The following is a 21,292-nucleotide window of genomic DNA, read 5'->3' on the forward strand; positions in this document are numbered from 1 at the left end:
AGGAACAGTGTAGTTCAGTTTGTAGTGTTTAAGTTCAGTTCAGTTTAGCTCAGTTCAGTGTGGTTTAATAATCACTACTGAGAGTCCAAATATTGAAGGGCAAATCCAACGATTCGCAGATCCTGAACCATGCAAGCCAGTGGCGACAGCGGAGAGGGAAAAAAAACTTCACTAATGGTGGAAGTGAAGAAAAAAACCTTGAGAGAAACCAGGCTCAGTTGGGCACAATCATTTTGATTTCTCCGCTGGCCAAACGTCTTGTGCAGAGCTGCAGTCTTAGTGGCTTAATTATAACAGTTTTGCCTCTATACACCAACACAATGGATTTGAAATGAAACTAACAAGATTACATCCAAATCAGGTGAACGGTGTAGGAATTACAACAGTTTGCATATGTGCCTCCCTCCTGTTAAGGGTCCAAAAGTAATTGGACAATTGGCTTCCAAGCTGTTCCATGGCCAGGTGTGTGTTATTCCCTCATTATTCCAATTGCAATGAGCAGATAAAAAGGTCCAGAGTTCATTTTTAGTGTGCTTTTTGCATTTGGAATCTGTTACTGTCAACTCAAGATAAGATCCAAAGAGCTGTCACATCAGTGAAGCAAGCCCTCATTAGGCTGAAAAAACAAAACAGACCCATTAGAGAGATAGCAAAAACATCAAAAACATTTCTTAAAAAGAAAGAACGCACCAGTGAGCTCAGCAACACCAAAAGACCAGGAAGACCACCGAAACAACTGTGGTGGATGACCAAAGAATTCTTTCCCTGGTAAAGAAAACACCCTTCACATGAGTTGGCCAAATCAAGAACACTCTCCAGGAGGTAGGTGTATGTGTGTCAAAGTCAACAATCAAGAGAAGACTTCACCAGAGTGAGTACAGATGGTTCACCACAAGATGCAAACCATTGGTGAGCCTCAAAAACAGGAAGGCAAGATTAGAGTTCTAAAAAGCTTTACAGTACTGCAACAACATACTATAAACAGGTAAGATCAAGATCAACTTGTACCAGAGAGATGGGAAGAGTATGGAGAAGGAACTGCTCATGATCCTAAGCAGTGAAGCACGGTGCTAGTAGTGACATAGCATAGGCATGTATTGCTGTCAATGGAACTGGTTCCTTTGTATTTATTGATGATGTGACTGCTGACAAAAGCAGCAGGATGAATTCTGAAATGTTTCAGGCTATATGTTCTGCTCATATTAAGCCAAATACAAAAGAACTCATTGACGTGCTTCACAGTGCAGATGGAGAATGACCCAAAGCATACTGCCAAAGCAACCAAAGAGTTTTTAAAGGGAAAGAAGTGGAATGTTTTGCAATGGCCAAGTTAATCCTCTAGCTTGAATCTGATTGAGCTTGCATTTCACTTGCTGAAGACAAAACTGAAGGGAAAAACTCCCCAAGAACAGGGAGGAACTGAAGAAGTTGCTGTAGAGGCCTGGCAGAACACCACCAGGAATGAAACTTAGCATCTGGTGATGTCTATGCGTTCCAGACTTCAGGCTGTAATTAACTGCAAAGCATTTGTAATCAAGTATTAAAAAGTGAAAGTTAGATTTATGATTATTATTGTCCAATTGTTTTTGGTCCCTTTACAAGTAGGAGGCACATATGCAAACTGTTGTAATTCCTAAAGCGTTCTCCTGATTTGGATGTAAATAACTGCAGACTGTCAGCTTTAATTTGAGGGTAAAGCACATCTTGTTCACTTCATTTCACATCCATTGTGTTTGTGTATAGAGCCAAAAATGTTACAATTGTCGATGTCCAAATATTTATAGACCTAACAGTATATGTCATGTAAACTGTATATTTTACTTTAATATATATAATTACAGTAGACTACTGAGAGTTGAGAAACCATGTGCTTAACTGTCACATGCTGCAAAAAAGCTAATGGCTTAAAATAGTACTGTATTTTGACTTGTTGATGAAATAGGATTGGACATGTTGACAGTTTTAATGAGATATAGCCATCATGAAGAAAAGGAACATCTGGCTCTCTTACATCTGCTGTTGTGTGCTAATATGTACGAGCTGTATGTCTTCAGTAAAATCCAGATTTACATACATGAGAGAAACTCATAATGCCAAACAAATCTGACTGTATTCTTTGGTGGAAGTTGCTTGCTCTGCTTTGTGAAGTCGGTGGAAGTCTCATCATGTGTATGTTTCTTTTGGAGGAGGCAAATCTTTTTACCTGCTGTGATTGTTATTGTTCTAGCTCCCTGGTTAATTTCACATTTCCATATTTACAGTGTTGAACCATGGCCGTATACTGGGATTTGGCCGCATTTGTTAGCATCAAATAATACAGAGATCTCAACAGTGAGGATTTCTTTTTTTAGTTGTTCTTGTTACAGGTGAGCATTGTTACTGTTAACTGTTAAAAAATGTTTAAAAAATATTTTTTGTTGCTTGAAATTAACTTTAATTCAAATATATGAAATATCAATAATATGTAAAACAAATAAATGAAATGATGCCCAGGCAGCAAATACAAATATAAATTGATTAAAGTGTATGCATGTGGGTGATTTCAGCCTGATCTCACAAAAGAAGCGTAAACATTTTACATTTTGTCAGTTTAGTGGCAAATTCGTATGAATGTGTATGAGTTCAGTCGTACAAAAATTTAGATTTTAAAAAGGAGGCGTGGCACCAAACCCCACCCCTTAATCCAACCGTCATTGGGCTATCATATTAAAATTGAATGAATGACATGATTTCACACGAATTAGCCACTCAATCAAAAAGTGTTGGTGATTTCATAATTGCATGTACATTTCTTCAAGATCAAGCTTTTAATAGTTTTTTTGAAAGCAAAATTAACTTTAATGAAACCGTTTTCAATAATAATACAAATTATATCAAGTTATCTCTTAAAAAAGTAAAGTATTGTTTGAATGTTTTTAGGGACATTTTGTCCATTATACCTATTTTGACTCTCTGCCGCCTCGGTCATATATTCAGCTTTATTTACAATCAAATAAAAAATATATTTTTTTATATTTTTAATGTTTTTGCTCAACTAATTTAAATAAAAATTTGCATAGTCATCATTGTCTTGTCGCCTATTCAAGTTTTAGGAACAGTAAATAATAACCCATCTTAGTACCTATAAAGATGTGTAACTGCTTTATGGCAAAATATGAGGCAAGGGTGCAAAAAAATAATGACCGTCCATGACACAGAAGTTAGAAAATTTATCCTCAAAATCAATGCTTAGAATTCATAGATTATGCAGTGCCACGGTCTAGTTGATAACAGCTTCAAGAGGAGAAGTTTACCTCCCCATGGCTGAAATTGGTAATGTGAAGGCGTATGTTGAGTGCCATGCTGGGAAATCGACAGCCATCTTTCAGAGGAGGAGCACCATCTGGCACTCGCCAACCATCTCTTTGAAGATTAATCTTAGTCTTTTGAATGCCGTTGTAATCCTTACAGCCATCAACACCAACTGGATCTGCATCAACAAGAGTCATAATGCCTACCAATAACACCGTCTTTGAGGTATCCTATAGCACGATAGTTTCATTAATAAAGTGCTCCAAAAGAATGGCTTTTGCACTCTCAATGCCATAGAAACCAACAGAGAACTTCATCTGTCTGGCCATATTCATTCAATGGAGAATGATTTGCATTTAGAAGATGGAGATCAGGTGGAAATCCTTGCAATTGCAAATAAAACTTCAACTGTGGCAAAGACAAGACTTGTTATATAATAAACCGGAAACTTCCCTGATGTCAACCGATCAAACATAGGCAAACATAGGAGAAAAGGCAAAGGCAAACATAGAAGAGAAGTGCATTGTGACCACATTGTTTTACCTTGATTTTACATTGCTTTTATCTCTTTTGTGGAACTGTGCTTCAACGAACTCGTACCCAAGCTCTTTGCATCACTTGAACGACACTGTACAAACTGAGCTACCAAACAAACTACTCAAAACAAAAAAGTTGTCCATATGGAGATTGATAGGCAATGCAGATTTTTCGGTTACAAATCAAATAAACTGTCAAATGTGGAATAATTAATTAGTATGGTGTAGGGCCTTGGGAATGACAGATACAAGTCCTGCACATTTTCCAGGGGGATTTTTAACCTTTCTTCTTGCAGAATAGTGACCAGGTCACTACGTGATGCTGGTGGAGGAAAACGTTTCCTGACTCGCTCCTCCAAAACACCCCAAACCATAGCCTCATTCTTGGCATGCAACAATCTGGGTACTACACTTCTTTGGGGACTCAAAAGAGAACAATACATGTTTCACATTGTCTGCAGCCCAGAATTTTCACTGCTGGCCCAATTGAAACTGATGTCTGGCAATGTCATGAGTGACCAGGATTGGCTATAGCAGCCCCGCCATGTATATTGACCCTGTGGAGCTCCCAATTAACAGATTTGGTGGAAACAGGATAGTTGAGGTGCACATTTAATTCTTCAGTGAATTGGGCATCTATGGTTTAATTTTTTTGGATACAAGCTGGATTAGCACCCAGATATCCCTTTTATACAGCTTTGTCTTGCATCCACAGTTACTACTTTTGGATGGGGTTTTTGGTGGTATGCTGACATTACACTGGCTACTGTACCTTGGCTCTTAATACATCACAAAGACCTGCTGTCTTGGTCACAGATGGGCCAGCAAGACCCGCACCAACAATTTGTCTTTCTTAGAGGCCAATCACACTAAACACGCTTTTTGTGTTGATTGGTGCCTTTTTTGAATGATTTACTAATGGCCTTTTTTTTTTTTTTGCCGCGGCTCGCTGCTCGCTCGCAGTTGAAAAAAAAGGTCAACATTTAGCAGAAAACCTCGTTATGTCAGTGGCATATTTTCATTATCCAATCAAATGAAAGCAGTGGTAGAATTTCCGTTGAGGTGACAGCAGTGTTTGTGTTGTCAAGACAACTACGGAGACTTTTGAAAATTGAAGAGAGACTTGTGGTTGCTGTTTTGAGTTATGTGGAGCTGTATGACTTGAATCTTGAATATCTTGAAAATCACAATATTATTAAATATTAAAATTATACCAATATCAACAGCAACACTCACGCACAATACCCAGCTGATTCAGTCATTGCCTAGCGACTTACAAAGTGCACCACACTTCTTTTTTTTCTCATCATCAAAAAAAAAAACAGTGAGGTGCGCCTCGCATTTTTGGAACAGAAAAGCCTGTTCAATGTGATCAGCTCTGATATGTCACCCATAATGTTGTGTGCATTGCAATATTTTAAGCAAAACTGTGCTATTACTCAGCTGATTAGTCCTTCACACTCTGCTTTCACTGGTTGAATGTCCAATCAATGAAGATTGGGCACCAGGTTGGTCAAATGTAGCCATGAAACACTAAATTCGCCAGTGTTTCAGTTTCATTGTCCAATCTCTGTTCTTCATAGAACTTCATTTCCATTTCCCTCCTTCTGTGATGGCATCAGGCTAAATACATGTACCGGTACACCCCCAATGTGTATAGTGACTGAGCCTCCACATACATATGTGTTACCATAAACGCAGACGACCAGAATTTGACAGAATTCAAGAGAATCCAAACCAACAAGGACCAATCAGACCTGGGTTTGGGCCACAGTGATGTTCTCAATACAGAAACTTCAAGTAGTATAAACTCTGATTCAGTGACCAGACTGTGATTGATCTAAGGCTCAGCAATCTCTACTACTCACCTCAGGCCTTCCTCGCTGTCCAGCCCTTCACAACACATGTTCTTCCTGCCTGTTTACTTGCGCATTGACACTTTTTTACAGCTGCATAATTTATTTCATTAGAAAGCTCTGTCATTCCTTGTCCGTTCCACCTCACCCATGCATCTATATATATATTTTTTTCATTTCCATGGTCTTGTCTCCTTCATTCTCCATCTGAATAAACAACTTACCTCATCAGCATTGTTGTGCCTCTGTTCTCCTACTTGTCAAAGCGCCTCCTCGGAATTCAATTACCCAACTGTTGTTTTATGATGTTGTCTTGTCAGCTGATGACGGATTCATTATCTCATCACTCCGCTTGACAAGACTGTCACAACGCTCTCTTTGCCTTTTATTCCACTGCTCGCGCTCAGCTTGCAAATCTATATCGGCTAGCTCTCAGTCTCAGTCCTGCCTGTGATCTCCACTGCCATCTGCTCCAGACTCCAGCTCATCTCTGAGATCATCCTGCTGGAAAACACTCAAACCTCTGCAAAACAATGCATTGTTGTTGCAGAGTAAAGGCCATTTAACATCTAAAATGACTGAATGTTTATGCATACAGTGGCAGAATGTGGTTGTCAGTTGAGTGTGTATTAAAAACAATACCGCTCTGATCACGCACGGTTTGGTTTGGGTTGTTATTTTTATTTATTTATTTATTTTTATTTTATTTTTATTTTTTTTTTTTGCTGTCAGTCAATGATTTTGGGGCTGTCAACCTCTCCCAGGTTATGAAAAATGGCAGGGAAAAAGAATGATGCACAGTCCAAAATTTGTCAATCACAGGGAGTGATTCTTAAAATATTTATATAATTTTTTTCTGCAAAATATGTATATACTGTACACAAATTCATGACAGCTAAATGAATTATTCAGCATCTCCATTAGTGTTACTTCAGCTTTTTCATGTAGTAATTTTTTTATTAATATTTGGATTTAGCACATTATTTTATTTATGTTAAAAATGTTTATTTATGTTTATTTATGTAAAAAAATATACATTTCTGTGTGCCTCCATTATTAAATGTAAAATATTATTGTTACTATTAATATATAATATATATAATCAAATATTATATCCTGTTAATATTATTATAAAATAATAATAATAAAACTCTAGATTTATATTGATTTTTAAATCTTTTAAAATAAGCTTCTCCTGCTCACCAAGGCTGCAATTATTTATTATTTATGGTAATAGTAATAAAAGCAATAATGACTGGCGTAATAATTTTATTTCAAACTACATATAATAAGTAATAAATAAATATTTAATAAATAAGTATCTAACAATTAAACTTTTTTTTTTTAAAGAAGTAATTAAAATAAATGTTAGAATAATTATTCATTTACTAAATGCCACCTTGATAAACAGAATAAATTTAGCATTATTGTATTATTGTCTATTTTTGTTTTGTTCATCCATCTTTAAGTGAAGTTTTACAAACTAATTTCGAGAGGAGCACGTAACGGGATTGATCGCAGCTGGACTCTCATCCATTATCAGCAATAATCCAATCAGATCGATCCAAACCTACAATAAATAGACTGGTTTCGCCCTACTGCCTTATTTTTTACTTTGGAAGACTCCCCACTTCCACCCCATCTCCTCCTTTTCCTTCTTTTACCAGGGGGAGCTTTCGAGACCTACCTGATCTCGAACCTTCTTACATGCTAATTGACCAGGTGGGAGCCCTGGGCTCAATTATCTTAAAGCTCAGGGCTTTCTCCTGGAACAGAATGCCAAACCTGCTAATAGCGTCAAGCAATATCTAAGTCTGAACTCTTTAAATATTTTTGTTGTTGTTGTTGTTTGCATTAATTATTTAAAATTCTCAGTTGTAAAACTGTATTTTGTATGGAAAAACAAATATTTCCTAAAAGCATATACATTCAACATATTTTAATTGGTCTTTAATTGCCTGTTGTTGGCAGTTGACTAGAAGTTCATTTTGGACCCCAGAGTGAGTTGAATAAGAAATTATAGTCCTGTACTTGACACTTTCATATATTTCTGCTGTGTATTGAGAGACATAAAAAGTGGTACATCAAAAGGCAATTCTTTCTATTCCTGTTACTTAACCCTCAGACAAGGTCATTTTGTGTTCCATAATGCATTATTCAGTCCTATCTTTTCGTCTCCTGCTTCATTATGCCTGTGTGTTTACTGTGTTTCTCTCTGTTCTTTCGGAAATGTTATGAATAAAGGGTCTGTGAATTCTTTTAGCATGCATTCATTTGTTAGAATATAAACTATGCTGTGGGAATATAGATCTTGAAGTTCTGCACTTCTCTTCTGATGGGAAGAGTCGCTGCTGGAGGTGTAGAGCAGGGGTAAAAATCCATTCAAGGTAAAGCCTGTTTACTGGACTTTTCTTTTCTCAATCGTTTTTCAAAGAGGAATTTTTAAAACTCAAATTTACTTTGGACAATCCTTTTTTCCAAACTAAATGTTAAATATTGGCATCAGGAAAAAGATTTAGTCTTACTCAAAGAGTTTTTGAAGTCCATTCTTGTAAGAAACTTAAACATTTAGGATTGGAGATATTTTTAAATAGATTTAATGATGTTACTAGGATGTTTTCAGTAGTTGCTTAATCTTTGAATCGTGGATACTTAGTGGCCCACAAAAATGTTCCCTTGAATCTAGTTTCTAGACCCCCATGTTGATTCCGTTTTGCCCTCAGGACTCCCTTAATTCTTCAAGGCAAAGATAAAAACAAAAACATCATGTGCCAAATACATTTCTCAGAGATTTTGGTCCATATTGATATGAGAGCATCGTTGCAGCAGATTTAGGAGCTACATGTCTATGATGTGAATCTCAGAACATCCTTAGAGAGCTCTGTTGGATTGAGATGTGAGTTGAGTGAACTTACTGTCATGTTTGAGATGATTTGAGCTTTGTGACATGGAATGTTATTCTGCATGTAAGTGGCCTCTCAAGATGGATATGTTATGGTCATAAAGGCAATTAGTATGCTCATTTCAGTTAATTTTGCCAACCAACAACTGCCTGAATATTAACCGTTAACTGGTCAGATTACAATTAAATTATTATTTAATTTAAAAAAATGAATTGACTTGTCTATTTTCTGTCTGACACATTAAAAATTAAAAATGTTAAAATGCTGATTTATTTTAAAATGCAAACAATAGCCTAGGTTACAAACATATTAACAACAGGAGATCTTAATCCACCTGCAGTGTTTCCAACAGTATATATATAATAAATAAATAAATAAATAAATAAATAACTGTAATTAATAGGCCTGCCCTAGATATTTTTCCCCTTAAATTACCAATGTAGATTACAAAAACACTGACTGAATCTTTTTAAACCAACATAGGCTGTTTTTTTTCCAATCATGTTTTTTTTTCTTCCATCAAATAAAAATAGCAGGCTACCTCAAATCAATCGCTCCATGGAAAATATGCATTTAATATGCATATGCTCTGCTGTAATTCTTATACCACAAACCTCTGTCAACATTTTTAATAGAAGTCATTAGTTTAAAGATTATGTCTTGAGCCTTAGAGCTTGCGTGCTTTTATTTTCTCTGTCTCACTCGCAGTTCATGCACCTGCGCCCTGTGCGTGATGAAAGACAATGACAAGGCGCATATGCTGTCTTTATGTAAAGTATAGGCTACTATAGCATATAAAAATTTTGTTGTTTACATATGATATTGCATTAAAGTGCATGTTTTATAAGCTATAAAATGAAAGCCTCAGTTTGGTGTGGAGTTATTATTATGCAAAAATCAAGAAAATCATTGCGTTTGTTTGATTCATAGATTAGGTAGGCTATTTTAAAAATAGATATTTCATAAGAACTATTAACTGTAATTTTCCAAAAAGGAAAAAACTGGTTTGTTGGTTGTACACTAAAAAATCAAAAGTATAGCCTATCTGTTGTGTTTGAGCGGTGCCGGAGCGCGCTCTGATGGAGAGAAAACTCAGATGCTCCAGCTTGTGACCCGCTTGTTTCTAAAGCAGAGCACATTTCAGAAAGTTTTGTTTTGTGGCTTCTTTCTCCAATTGTGCAAATAAACAGGTGTTTATGATGCAGATCTAGGACAGGGGCAGTAAGCATCAGTGCTGGTTTGGCATCAACTTGTCTGTGTATAACTGTGACCAGCAATATTCTTATTTTGTTTTGCTGCTTTGGCAAAATACGTCCGTAGACACGTGTGGTTGCACGTGTCCCGCGAGTTAACAAATATCTGTTGCGCATAAGACTGCCACATCCAATAACAATAATAATACTGAGTCAGATGTTTCTCCGCTTTAAAATACAGCTCTCTTTGCATTTCAAATGGGACCATATCAGGACCATATCTGTGCACTACAATGGTTCATGTGAGATTAACATTGGATGTGGTAGTCTGATGCGCTTCAGATCAACAGCTCTCGTTGGCAAAGTTCTGATCTAAACAAAACGCCATTGGTGTTTTTTGAAAGGCTACTCTATGCCCCGCCCTGTCTTCCTGTTTCAATAAAAATTTAAATAATTTAAGATGCACATTTCAGATCACTTCACATGGCTTTTAAAGGGGACCTATTATACAGAAATCTCTTTTATTTGGTTTTATTTTGGTTTAAACATGTGTATATAACCAGCTTCTAGTAATAAAAATGTATTCATTTAATTTTCTATAATCACATTTTATAAAACAGTCTGCAGAAACACTTTGATTGACATTGCCCTTTGTACATGTCATCAATGGGGGAAAGCCAACCACCACTCCCCCCCTTAAGTGACAATCTCTCCCTCATTAGCATAGCATGGTAGTCTTGTTTTTGAATTTGCCACTATGCTGACATACAGGCATTTGTAGCTCCACCCTCTTTAGAAAAGGAGCACAATCTTTAAAGTATTTAAAATAAGAGTCACCAATCACCACAATTAGAATCAAAGACTAAAAGGGACTGTTTCAAAGAGTTATAAACCAATATTTGTGGAGTATGTTTGGGCTGAAACTTCACATACACACCCTAGGGACATCAGCGACTTATTTTACATCATAAAAAGTGCAAAAATAAGTCCCCTCCAAGACTACTTTAATATGAAGTGCAACCAAAACTGGCATTTAGGGGTATTCTTCACATCACTACATTTATAACTGAAGTGAATTAATTAGCCAGCAAGGCAACATAACATATTGGGGTTAGACTCTAAAACTAACAGAGTCAGCAGTAACAGCAGTAGAGTTTTCTTCAGTTAAAGAACATGTCTGGAAGAAACAATCTTCTCTGTTGTGTTTAATTGCAGGCAATGAGTTTGGCCATCCAGAGTGGCTGGATTTTCCACGAATCGGCAACAATGAGAGTTATCATTATGCCCGCCGTCAGTATAACCTTGTGGACACGGATCATCTGCGCTACCGGCAGCTGTACGCTTTCGACCGAGACATGAACCGCACGGAGGACAAGTACGGCTGGCTGGCTGCTCCACCGGTGAGAGAAAATCACCCATACACTTCCCTTCATTCTTCAATTCAATTCATTCAATTCAAGTTTATTTGTGTAGTGCTTTTCACAAAAATTATTGTTTCAAAGCAGCTGTAGAAAAAAGGTGCACATTATAGCATTACAATCAAAATCAGAAAAGTAAGGTTATGAGTTACCATTACTTTATTAGTCACTAATAACTTTAACTAATTAACTAGTAACTAATGGACCCTTTACACAAGCCTGCTATGACGCGTTTAACGGTCATCAGCATCTTAAATCCTTTAAAGTTTTTAGTATTTTTATTTTTTTAAATTTATGAACATTTATATGCATTCATATATGTACTATATCATTTTTGCTACAAATTATAAAAAACAAATAACCGCTTGTGCGAGGTGTTTCTAATGCAGCATCTATGGGCCAGGACAGCAAATTTGATGTTATTCTCTCCTCTGGCTGCCGTCATCAGTCTCACACATTTTTTTATTTTTCTGAAACTCTTTATAACATCATCGTGGAGTTTTTCTTTTATTATTTCAGCAAATTAGATTGTGAAAATTATTTGCTGTATTCTCCTATTCACCGCGCTCTTAATTTTCCAAACTATGATGACTTTCGCTGCTGAGAAACCTGGAAGTGTAAAAAGGGTCTACAGCTTTTAACAGTTAAAGTTATTATACAGTTAAAGTACAAGTCAAAATTATTAGAGATTATTATTATTAATATTATTATTATTATTATTATTATTATTATTATTATTATTATTATTATTATTATTATTATTTTCTTTATTTTTCAAATATTTCCCAAGCGATGTTTAACTGAGCAAGGAAATTTTCACAGTATTTCCTATAATATTTTTTGTTCTGAAGAAATTCTAATTTGTTTTATTTTGATAAATTAGCTAGAATAAAAGCAGTTTTCATTTTTTTAAAAACAGTTTTAAGGTCAATATTATTATCCCCCTTAAGAAATTTTATTTTTCGATTGTTTACAGGACACTGTTATATAATGGACACTGGTATATAATTATCTTAACTTGTCTAATTAACCAACAGAGTTGGGTGTAACGTGTCCACAGTAACAGTTACTGTATTCTAATTAAATTTTAATTACATCTAATTACTGGGGAACGCAGTAATGTAACAAATTACATTTTAAATTTGTGCAATTTGTGTTGACACTGGCTTGCATGGTTCGGGACTTGTGGAACTGTGCATCAATGTATTTGCTCTTCAGTGTTTGAACTTTCAGCAGTGAAAAATTAAACCACACTGAGCTGAACTAAACTGATCTGAACTCAAACTCTGAAAACTGGACTCACAATTTACTCAATGCGACTGAACTGATTTCAATTTACTATGATCCTCTATGTTAAGCTACTTTGACACAATCTACATTGTAAAAGCGCTATAGAAATAAAGATGAATTGAATTAAATTATTTTGATTACAGTTACTAAAGTCAATGTAATTACAGTATTTACGCTACAAATATAGTATTTAGAAGAAAAAATGCTTCTTTTAAATCACGTTTTCCGCTGCATTTTATTCAAGTACTTGAATAAAATACATTCAACACGACAATAATCATCACCAAGGAGGACACTGGCGCACAGAAACACGGCGATCCAACTCTGCCTAACTCCACTTGGAGTTTCAATGAGATTGTTGTATATTTCAGGCTGGATGCTTGGCCATTTCGTCTTAACCAATATCCATATTGGGAGGGTGTTATTACAAATGTTAATTTTGCCGAATAACTGTGCTTATCACTGAATGACAAGCTGTTCTAATATGCTGAAAGCGTTATGTAAATAATATCTATAATATGTAATCAATATAACTTATCTCTAATACAACAACAAACTCTGTACCGCATCAGATGTCATTCTCTCGCTGAAAATGCTAGCACTCCTGGGTTTTTTTTCTGTAACCTTGATCCGCGCACATCCTGAATGTTTACAAACCGGTAATTCGCCTATATGTTTTAAAAGTAACTTTAAAGTAATTAGTAATCTGATAAAAAATGTACATTAAAAAATTTGTAATGTAAACCGATTACAATTTTCCAGTAGTAGTTGGTAATGTGTAATCTATTACTTTTTTAAAGTAACTTACCCAACACTGTTAACCAAGTTAAGCCTTTAAATTGCCCTTTAAGCTGAATACTAGTATCTTGAAAATATGTGGTAAAATATTATGTACTGTCATCATGGCAAAGACAAAAGTGAGTTATTAGAAATTAGTTATTACAACTATTATGTTTAGAAATGTGTTGAAAAATCTTAAATATACAGTAATAAATATACAGAGGGCTAATTATTCAGGAGGGCTAATAATTCTCACTTTGACTGTATATAAACATAGTTAACCTGCGGTTATGTAGTATATAGGCAATGTCTATGCGCACATCCTCAATTGTATTCAAGTGTATGTGTTGTATAGCAGTAAATCTTGCTTTCTGATCTTCCTTTAGTTGACGTTTTTGTCATCTCCAATGTTCTCAAACTGCCATCTCTTACTGTAAACGTGCATCATAAAAGCTTCTTTCCATCAGCAAACATCTGCCGTTTCACTAAAACAACAAGCAGTCCCTAAGCAGCCCTGCAATCTCATTACATAGTTGCTTTTTAAAAACAAATTTCCACCGCACCATATGGAAGATCCATATTTGAATCGTTACCTAAAGGGAAAAAAGGCAGCTTCTGCGTCTTTGAGGTTGTGAATGGACTGATTTACTGCTGTCAGCTGTGGGGGACTGAAAGTTTGGAGGTAGTGGCAGATTGTCTTAAAAATCAATGCAAGAAACTTTGTCACTAAGATCCCAGCTTTAAAGGACAGGAAATAATTTAACCTGTCACTCAGTTCATGAACAAACAAACCAAGACAAAGCTAAACTTTTTAATGGTAATGGACGAAGCCTTGCAGGGGATTTAAGAGAAACGTGAGGCTTTTTTTTAAAATGCTTCAGTACAGAGTGTGTTATTTGATTTTCTAAATAGGCCTTTTGAAGTGGAACTACTGTTCTAGATTATTTGTTGCAGATGTTAAGAAAATTAAGTTAAATTATTTTTCCCCCCACAAAGTATTTATAACCTGTACGTTCTAAAGTACTGTTGCTCTGTTAGTTCATTTCCTTTGACTTGATTTGGCTTTTATTTCAAGTTTTTGTCATTTTGCTTGTGTATTTTATTTTATTGTATTTCATGAAATCTTATAATTCCAAACCAAGTAGAAAATTCCAGATATACTGGGTAAATAATAAATTTTTTTAAGTAATTCATTTTAGATTTTTCATTCATTCATTTTCCTCCGAATTAAGGCTGATTTATACTTCTGCGTCATGCACATGCATATCGCGCGTATGGTCCACATGCCTCTAACCCTGGCTGAAGCTGACACTGACGCACACCTTTTAAAAAATGTAAATACACATTGCAATGTCGTGTAATGCAAGCTCTGTGATTGGTCAGCTTGGTAGCGCTGACAAGTGTGGGCGGGGGTGAGAGCCACGTGAACCCGTTGGAGCTCCAGGTGGAAAGTTTTGTTTTGTGTTTTCCTTTTGATTAAAGTTGTTGCACGTCCTCCGGTTCCCACTTCAGAATGAGCGAGTTTGAGCTACTTGTACATTAAGGTAGCATTCAGAAAAACAAAACACAAGCACAGAAACTTGATACAGAGGAACATAAAACCCACTGCCAGCTAACATTTTGGAAGTGTTATTGCAGAGCAACACAAACAGCACTGAGAAGTATAAATGCACAGCAATATGCGCAAGATATGCGCCATGGGTCGCGGCGATCACTCAACGCAGAAGTATAAACCAGCCTTTAGTCCCTTTATTTATATAGCAGGGGTCATCACAGCAGAATCAACCGCCAACTTATCCAGCATATGTTTTACGCAGCGAATGCGCTTCAGGCTGCAACCCAGTACTGAGAAACACCCATACACTCTCACATTCACACAAATACACTATGACTAATTTAGTTTATTCAGTTCACCTTTAGTGCATGTCTTTGAACTGTGGGGGAAACCGGAGAACTTGGAAAAAACCCACACGACCATGGGGAGAACATACAAACTCCACACAGAAATGCCAACTGGCCCAGCCGGGACTCAAACCAGTGACCTTCTTGCTGTGTGGCGATAGTGCTAACCACTGAGCCACCGTGTTGCCCTTGTAGATTTTTATTTTTTTTTCATTTATAAAATAAAATATGTTATTAGAGAATTTTGTAAGAAACTAGTAAATTATAGATATATTTTATGTAATGTGACATGTATTTTAAATAATTATTATTACATTGTTTATTAATATTGTAATGTATGTGATTTATGTATTTTTTAATTCATTTATTTTTTTACAAAAAACATTTCTAAATACACTCCCCATGTTCACGTGGGTTTCCTCTGGGTGCTCCTGTTTCCCCCACAAGTCCAGAGACATGCTCTATAGGTGAATTGGGTAAACTTATTTGTCCATAGTGTATGTGTGTGAATGAGAGTATATGGGTGTTTCCCAGTTATGGGTTGCAGCTGGAAGGGCATCTGCTGCGTAAACAAATGCGGGATGAGTTGGCGGTTCATTCCGCTGTGGCGACCCCAGATTAATAAAGGGACTAAACTGAAAAGAAAATTAATGAATGAATTTCTAAAAACATTTTATGACAGAAATTTATATATAAATATAAACCATTATTAATGCATTATTGCGTTTAAGTTTATTATAATTTACAATATTTTTGAATGTTTATTTATTTGTATTTTAAAAAAGTAATACTAGTACCAATTAATTTATTGCATATTAATATATGTATCAGTGATATACTTTATAATTGTATGTTTCAATCAGGGTTTTTTTTGTATGTTTCATAATTTCATGTAGTGTAAAACTTTTCTTAATAATTTTAGAAACCCATAGAGTGGCCCAGAGAGTTCTATGTTTCTTTCTCGCGTTCTTGAGTGTTTGACTGGCAGTAGGGTGATCATCCAGATGAAGAGAATTGGCCAAGATTAGATGTCAGACTGCGTAAATGATTCACGGAAGAAGATTAACTTCCTCCTGTGATTCACAGTCCGTTTTACACCTGCTTTACCTCATCTGTCTCTTATTTGACCTTGCCACATTGTTTCAAACATTGGACTGACATCATGTTTGAAATGTAGGTTGTTTTTTTTTTTTTTTTTCAAAATCAACTCAGATCGTAAAATAAATAAATTATAATAGCATATTATATTATAAATTATATGTTTTTTTTAATCAAATAATATAAGATAATATTTAAGAAATAATTAAGATATAACATTTTATTAGTATTAGCTAAGTGAATAGAGTTACCATTGCCATTATTTGACATTTATCTGCATAAATTTGGAAGTCACCACATAACTATCAAGTTAAATACAAGTATCGTAGTACTGGGAGTAATGCATTAGAAACTTGGTAATAATAATATTCATAATTTAGATATTAACATTTACTACATTTACAATACAATCCATAATTTACAATTGATATTTAAACTCAAGAAAATATATATGCAACACTTTTGTTGTCGCTTTCATTTTTCATGAGCTCAAAGCCCTAAAACTTTTTTTGTTGTACATAAAAGACCTATTTCTCTCAAATATTGTTCAGACGTTATATCTGACTAAATCTGTGTTGGTGAGCACTCCTCCCTTGCTGAGATAATCCATCCACCTCACAGGTGTATCAAGATATCAATGTCAAGATGCTGATTAGACAGCATGATTATTGCACAGGTGTGCCTTGGGGTGGCCCCAAAAAAGGCCACTCTAAAATGTGTAGTTTCACTGAAGTGAAAAGGTTGCAAATATATACTTTCCTTAATAAACAATAGCTTACTCTTGTTCTTAATAACTTGAGGAAACATACTTCTTTTAAAGCTCAGAAAGCAGTTCAGTATTTAAGGAGATAAATTTGGACGCAAGCCCAATTTAATCTCTAATGCTCAATGTTAATATTTTCCGTTTGCTGTGGATTTTCATGAGAAGTATCCCATTCAAAGGTAAAATGAAACTACTAATACACTGTGGTGCTGAAAAGGCTAAAGTTAAGTGACATTATTGTGAAAAGGTTCTATTGAGGGCTCTGGGGGTCAGTATCATTTGCCTCAATTTAAAAAAAAAAAAAAACATTTTTACGTCAAAATTATTAGCCCCTTTAAGCTATATATTTTTTGACTGTCTACAGAACACACCTTTGTTATACAATAACTTCCTAATTACCCTAGCCTGCCTATTTAACCTAATTAACCTAGTTAAGCCTTTAAATGTCACTAAGCTGTATAGAAGTGTCTTGAAAAATATCTAGTAAAATATTATGTACTGTCATCATGGCAAAGATAAAATAAATCAGTTATTAGAAAGGATTTCATAAAACTAATATGTTTAGAAATGCGTTCTCTACGTTAAACAGAAATTGGAGAAAAAAGTAAATGGGGGACTAATAATTCAGGGGGGCTAATAATTCTGACTTCAACTTATGTATGCATGTATTTTTTTCCAGAGGATTCAAAGTACCTTGTCTTTTTATGAAATTATGAAATTTACTTGCAATTTCACACAAATTGTTTCTTCAACATTTTTTTTTGTGTGTGTTTATCGTGTGGAGACATTTGTTATATAAAAAAACTCAAATTGCAATCAAATTGCGAGATGAGCAGTCATCACAAAAACATGTCTAATGGCATAATTAAAATCATTGCAGCATTCACCATGTTGCTTTATTAGCTCCATCACAATATAATTTGCTATCATAGCCGAAATCGCAACCACTATATTGTGAATGTTGAAGATATCCTCAAGCCCTGCAGGGAACTTCACTTGAAAAGACGGCTGCATGGGCCGCCCGCTAATTTGAAGTGCTTTCTCTGCAGGCTTCTAAAGACTAAAGCTGTGATTTTAGCCGAACGCTGTTTACGTGCCTCTACAATCATACAGGACGCCCACTGCGCTGCAAACCAAAAGCTGTTCACTAACTCTTACTGCTTGCTCTTTCACGTCTCTCTTTGCTGAAGGCCAGTCATGCATTATTTACAGTATGTCCACTACTGCACACAGCAGGTCATATACAAACTGTCTAGACGGCAGCAGCTCAAGTGCTCTAGTTTTGCTGATTTTTTTTAAAAACTTTTTTCCAGAAATCGACAAGAAATTAAGCATTGACCCAATTTTCTAAACTTGAAAATAAAGTGCTAACTGCCTGCCAGAAAAAACGCCTGTCTATGATGCATGTTTGGTCCTAGCTGGTTTAAGCTGATAACTAAATTAGTTTTACATTGGCGAAAATTGTTAGTTTTAGTGTCTTTTTTTTTCCATTTAGCTAGATTAAAACTTAGGTTTGCTTTCTTGAATTCAAATGTACATTTTGGTTGTATCCTTGTTTCAATTTTAGATATTGATTTTGAAGAAACAATCTTGTCATTTTAGCACATGGTTAACATGTTAATACTGTAAGTAGCTAACATGTTTTAGCAAAGTTGCTAATGTAAATAAGCTTGTTGCTATTTGGTAACACATTGCTAGACTGTTTCTAATATGCCTTAACTCGTTGTTTTGTGTGTCATTGGCATGTAGCCCTTGTTAACATGTTATTTTATTCATATTTATGCTGTCTTGAACTGCATTGTTAGTATGCTAACATGAAATGTTGCCTGGGAGTTTTTTTAAATGTATTTTATTAAGTCATATTATTACAGTAAATGTTATTTACTTTTTATTCATTTTAATTACAAATTTTATTTTGTATTTTACTGACTTTTTAATATTCTATAATCAATAGTGTTCATAATGGACATTCAATTGATAAAAAAAATGTTGAAAATGATGAAAAGTTGGTTTATGACCAATTATGCCCCATTTTATAAGATGTAAAACAGGTTTCTGATGTGCCTAGAGTGGTATGTGATGTACAAGCGCAAAAACCCCCACAAATAATGTGTTATAACACTTTGAAACTGACCCTTTAAGGCTTTGATCCTATTGGTGACTGTCACTTTAAATTCAAATGAGACTGTGCTCTTTTCCTAAAGAGGGTGAAGCTACAAATGCCTATGTGTCAGCATAGTGGCAAATTCGAAAACAAGACTACAAAAACAAGTTCTATGCTAAGGAGGGAGAGATCGTCACTAATGGGCAGGTCTTTCCCCCTCTGATGACATTTACAAATGAAGAATGTCACACCCAGTTTTTCACAGCTGTATCAGGCAAATTATGACAAACTAATTCACGCAGTTAAAAAGGATTTACAGAGGTGGAAGGTGCTACCACTATCATTGTTTGGTAGGATTGAGACAATAAGAATGAATATTTTACCTAGATTCCTTTTTTTATTTCAGTACCTACCCATATGGATTTCTGTATCCACATTTAACATGCTAGATAAACTTATATCTAGATTCATCTGGCAGAACAGACGACCCAGAATAAGATCAAAAACGTTAAATTTAGGAAAAAATAAGGGAGGGCTACGTCTCCCTAATTTAAGACATTATTACTGGGCCGCTCAGCTCACAGCTATAGTTTACTGGATAAACAATGATGCTGAGAGGGGATGGGTGAACATTGAGCAAGGGTCGGTACCAAATGTTCCTCTTTCAGCATTAACCTTAATGACACAACAATCTCAGAAAAAAATTAAAATGAAAAATATGTGTGTTAAACAGTAAAAAAAAAAAAACTAAGAGGAATGGCAACAGTATCAAGAGTTATGTCTATAGCAGGTAACCCTGAGTTTTTATCATCTAAATGGGATGCCACTTTTAAAACATGGTGCGTTAAGGGTCTTATGATAATTTATCAGTTATTTAATTAAACACTATGCACTCATTTTCTTATTTTAAAGACAAATATATGTTGTCATCAAGCTATTTCTTTCGATACTTCCAATTAAGAAGCTATATTACAAATCATAAAGAAAAGGAAATATTCAAAAAAGTCCCAACTAATGTGGAACAGTATTTTATTGATTTAAAAAAAAAACAAAAAGGACTGAATCAGACACATATTACACATATATAATAGACTAATTCTGGATTCAACAGATTACACCCTTCATATTAAGGCAAAATGGGAATCCGAACTTAATGAAAAAAATGAGGATGATATTTGGGAAAACGTGTGTTCAGAATCTCTTAAGGGGATCAATAGCCATAATTGGAAAGAGTTCGACTGGAAAACAAAAATTAGGTTTTTTAGAACACCATTGATGGTTTCAAAATATGCTAACAGTCCACAGTCAGTGGAATGCTTGTGGGGTTGGGGGAATGTGGGCAAGGGGTAAAAATTGAGATAATGAAAATTATGCAGTTAGAACAACCTTTTACTCCCCTGTTTTTCTTGCTTAAAGGGATACCCCAGGATATATATAATAAAAACCAGAGATATATACTACATATACTTTTACTAAGTGCAAGAAAGACTATAACAATAAATTGGATGAAGCCACACCCTCCAACAATAGTACAGTGGATAGAAAAACTTGAATCTATATATAGAATGGAGTATATGACTGCTCAGCTTCAATTAAAACTGGATATTTTTAAACAAAGATGGGCACCTGTTACTTTGTTTTGGTTTTTTTTGTAATATGTTTTTTTTTATTTTATTTTTTTTATCATCACTGCTGTCACTGAATGTTCTGTTCTGTAAAATGTTTTAATGTATAAAAATAAAGTAAAAAAAAAAACAAATGGAGAATGTCAAGCAAAGTATTTCTGCAGACTGTTTTATGAAGTGTGATTATAGAAAATTAAATGAATACATTTTTACAATTAAAAGCTGGTTATATTCACAGATTGTTGCCACACCGATGTGTTTAAACCCCTTTTAAACGTGATTTTTTTCTTTGATCCATTTTTTTCACCGGTTTATAAAATATGACTCTATAGAACTTTCTCTGCCATTTTCACACATCCTGGAAAATACAGCTTGTGGTACGTAAGCTTTTAGGACATTCAGGTGACTCCATTGAGATCACTTGATTCATATATTTACGTCTGGCTGTGAAAGGAAAGCAGGCATGATGGGAAACTCTATTAAACACTCAGGCTGTTGTGAATGCATAAGGGATATAGTTCCAGCACTTTATA

General features: G+C 35.0%; 1 protein-coding gene across 1 annotated transcript in view; it reads left to right on the top strand.

Moving 5' to 3' along the window:
• The window catches only part of gbe1b (glucan (1,4-alpha-), branching enzyme 1b), a 239,455-nt gene that overhangs the window by 171,994 nt on the left and 46,169 nt on the right, over positions 1–21,292 (top strand). Inside the window, exon 13 of the mRNA XM_056473198.1 lies at positions 10,995–11,179. Coding sequence (XP_056329173.1) covers positions 10,995–11,179 — 185 coding nt within the window. The remainder of the gene's footprint in view (positions 1–10,994; positions 11,180–21,292) is intronic.

This window comes from Danio aesculapii, chromosome 15 (genome assembly GCF_903798145.1).
Source record: "Danio aesculapii chromosome 15, fDanAes4.1, whole genome shotgun sequence".
Taxonomy (NCBI): Eukaryota; Metazoa; Chordata; class Actinopteri; order Cypriniformes; family Danionidae; genus Danio; species Danio aesculapii.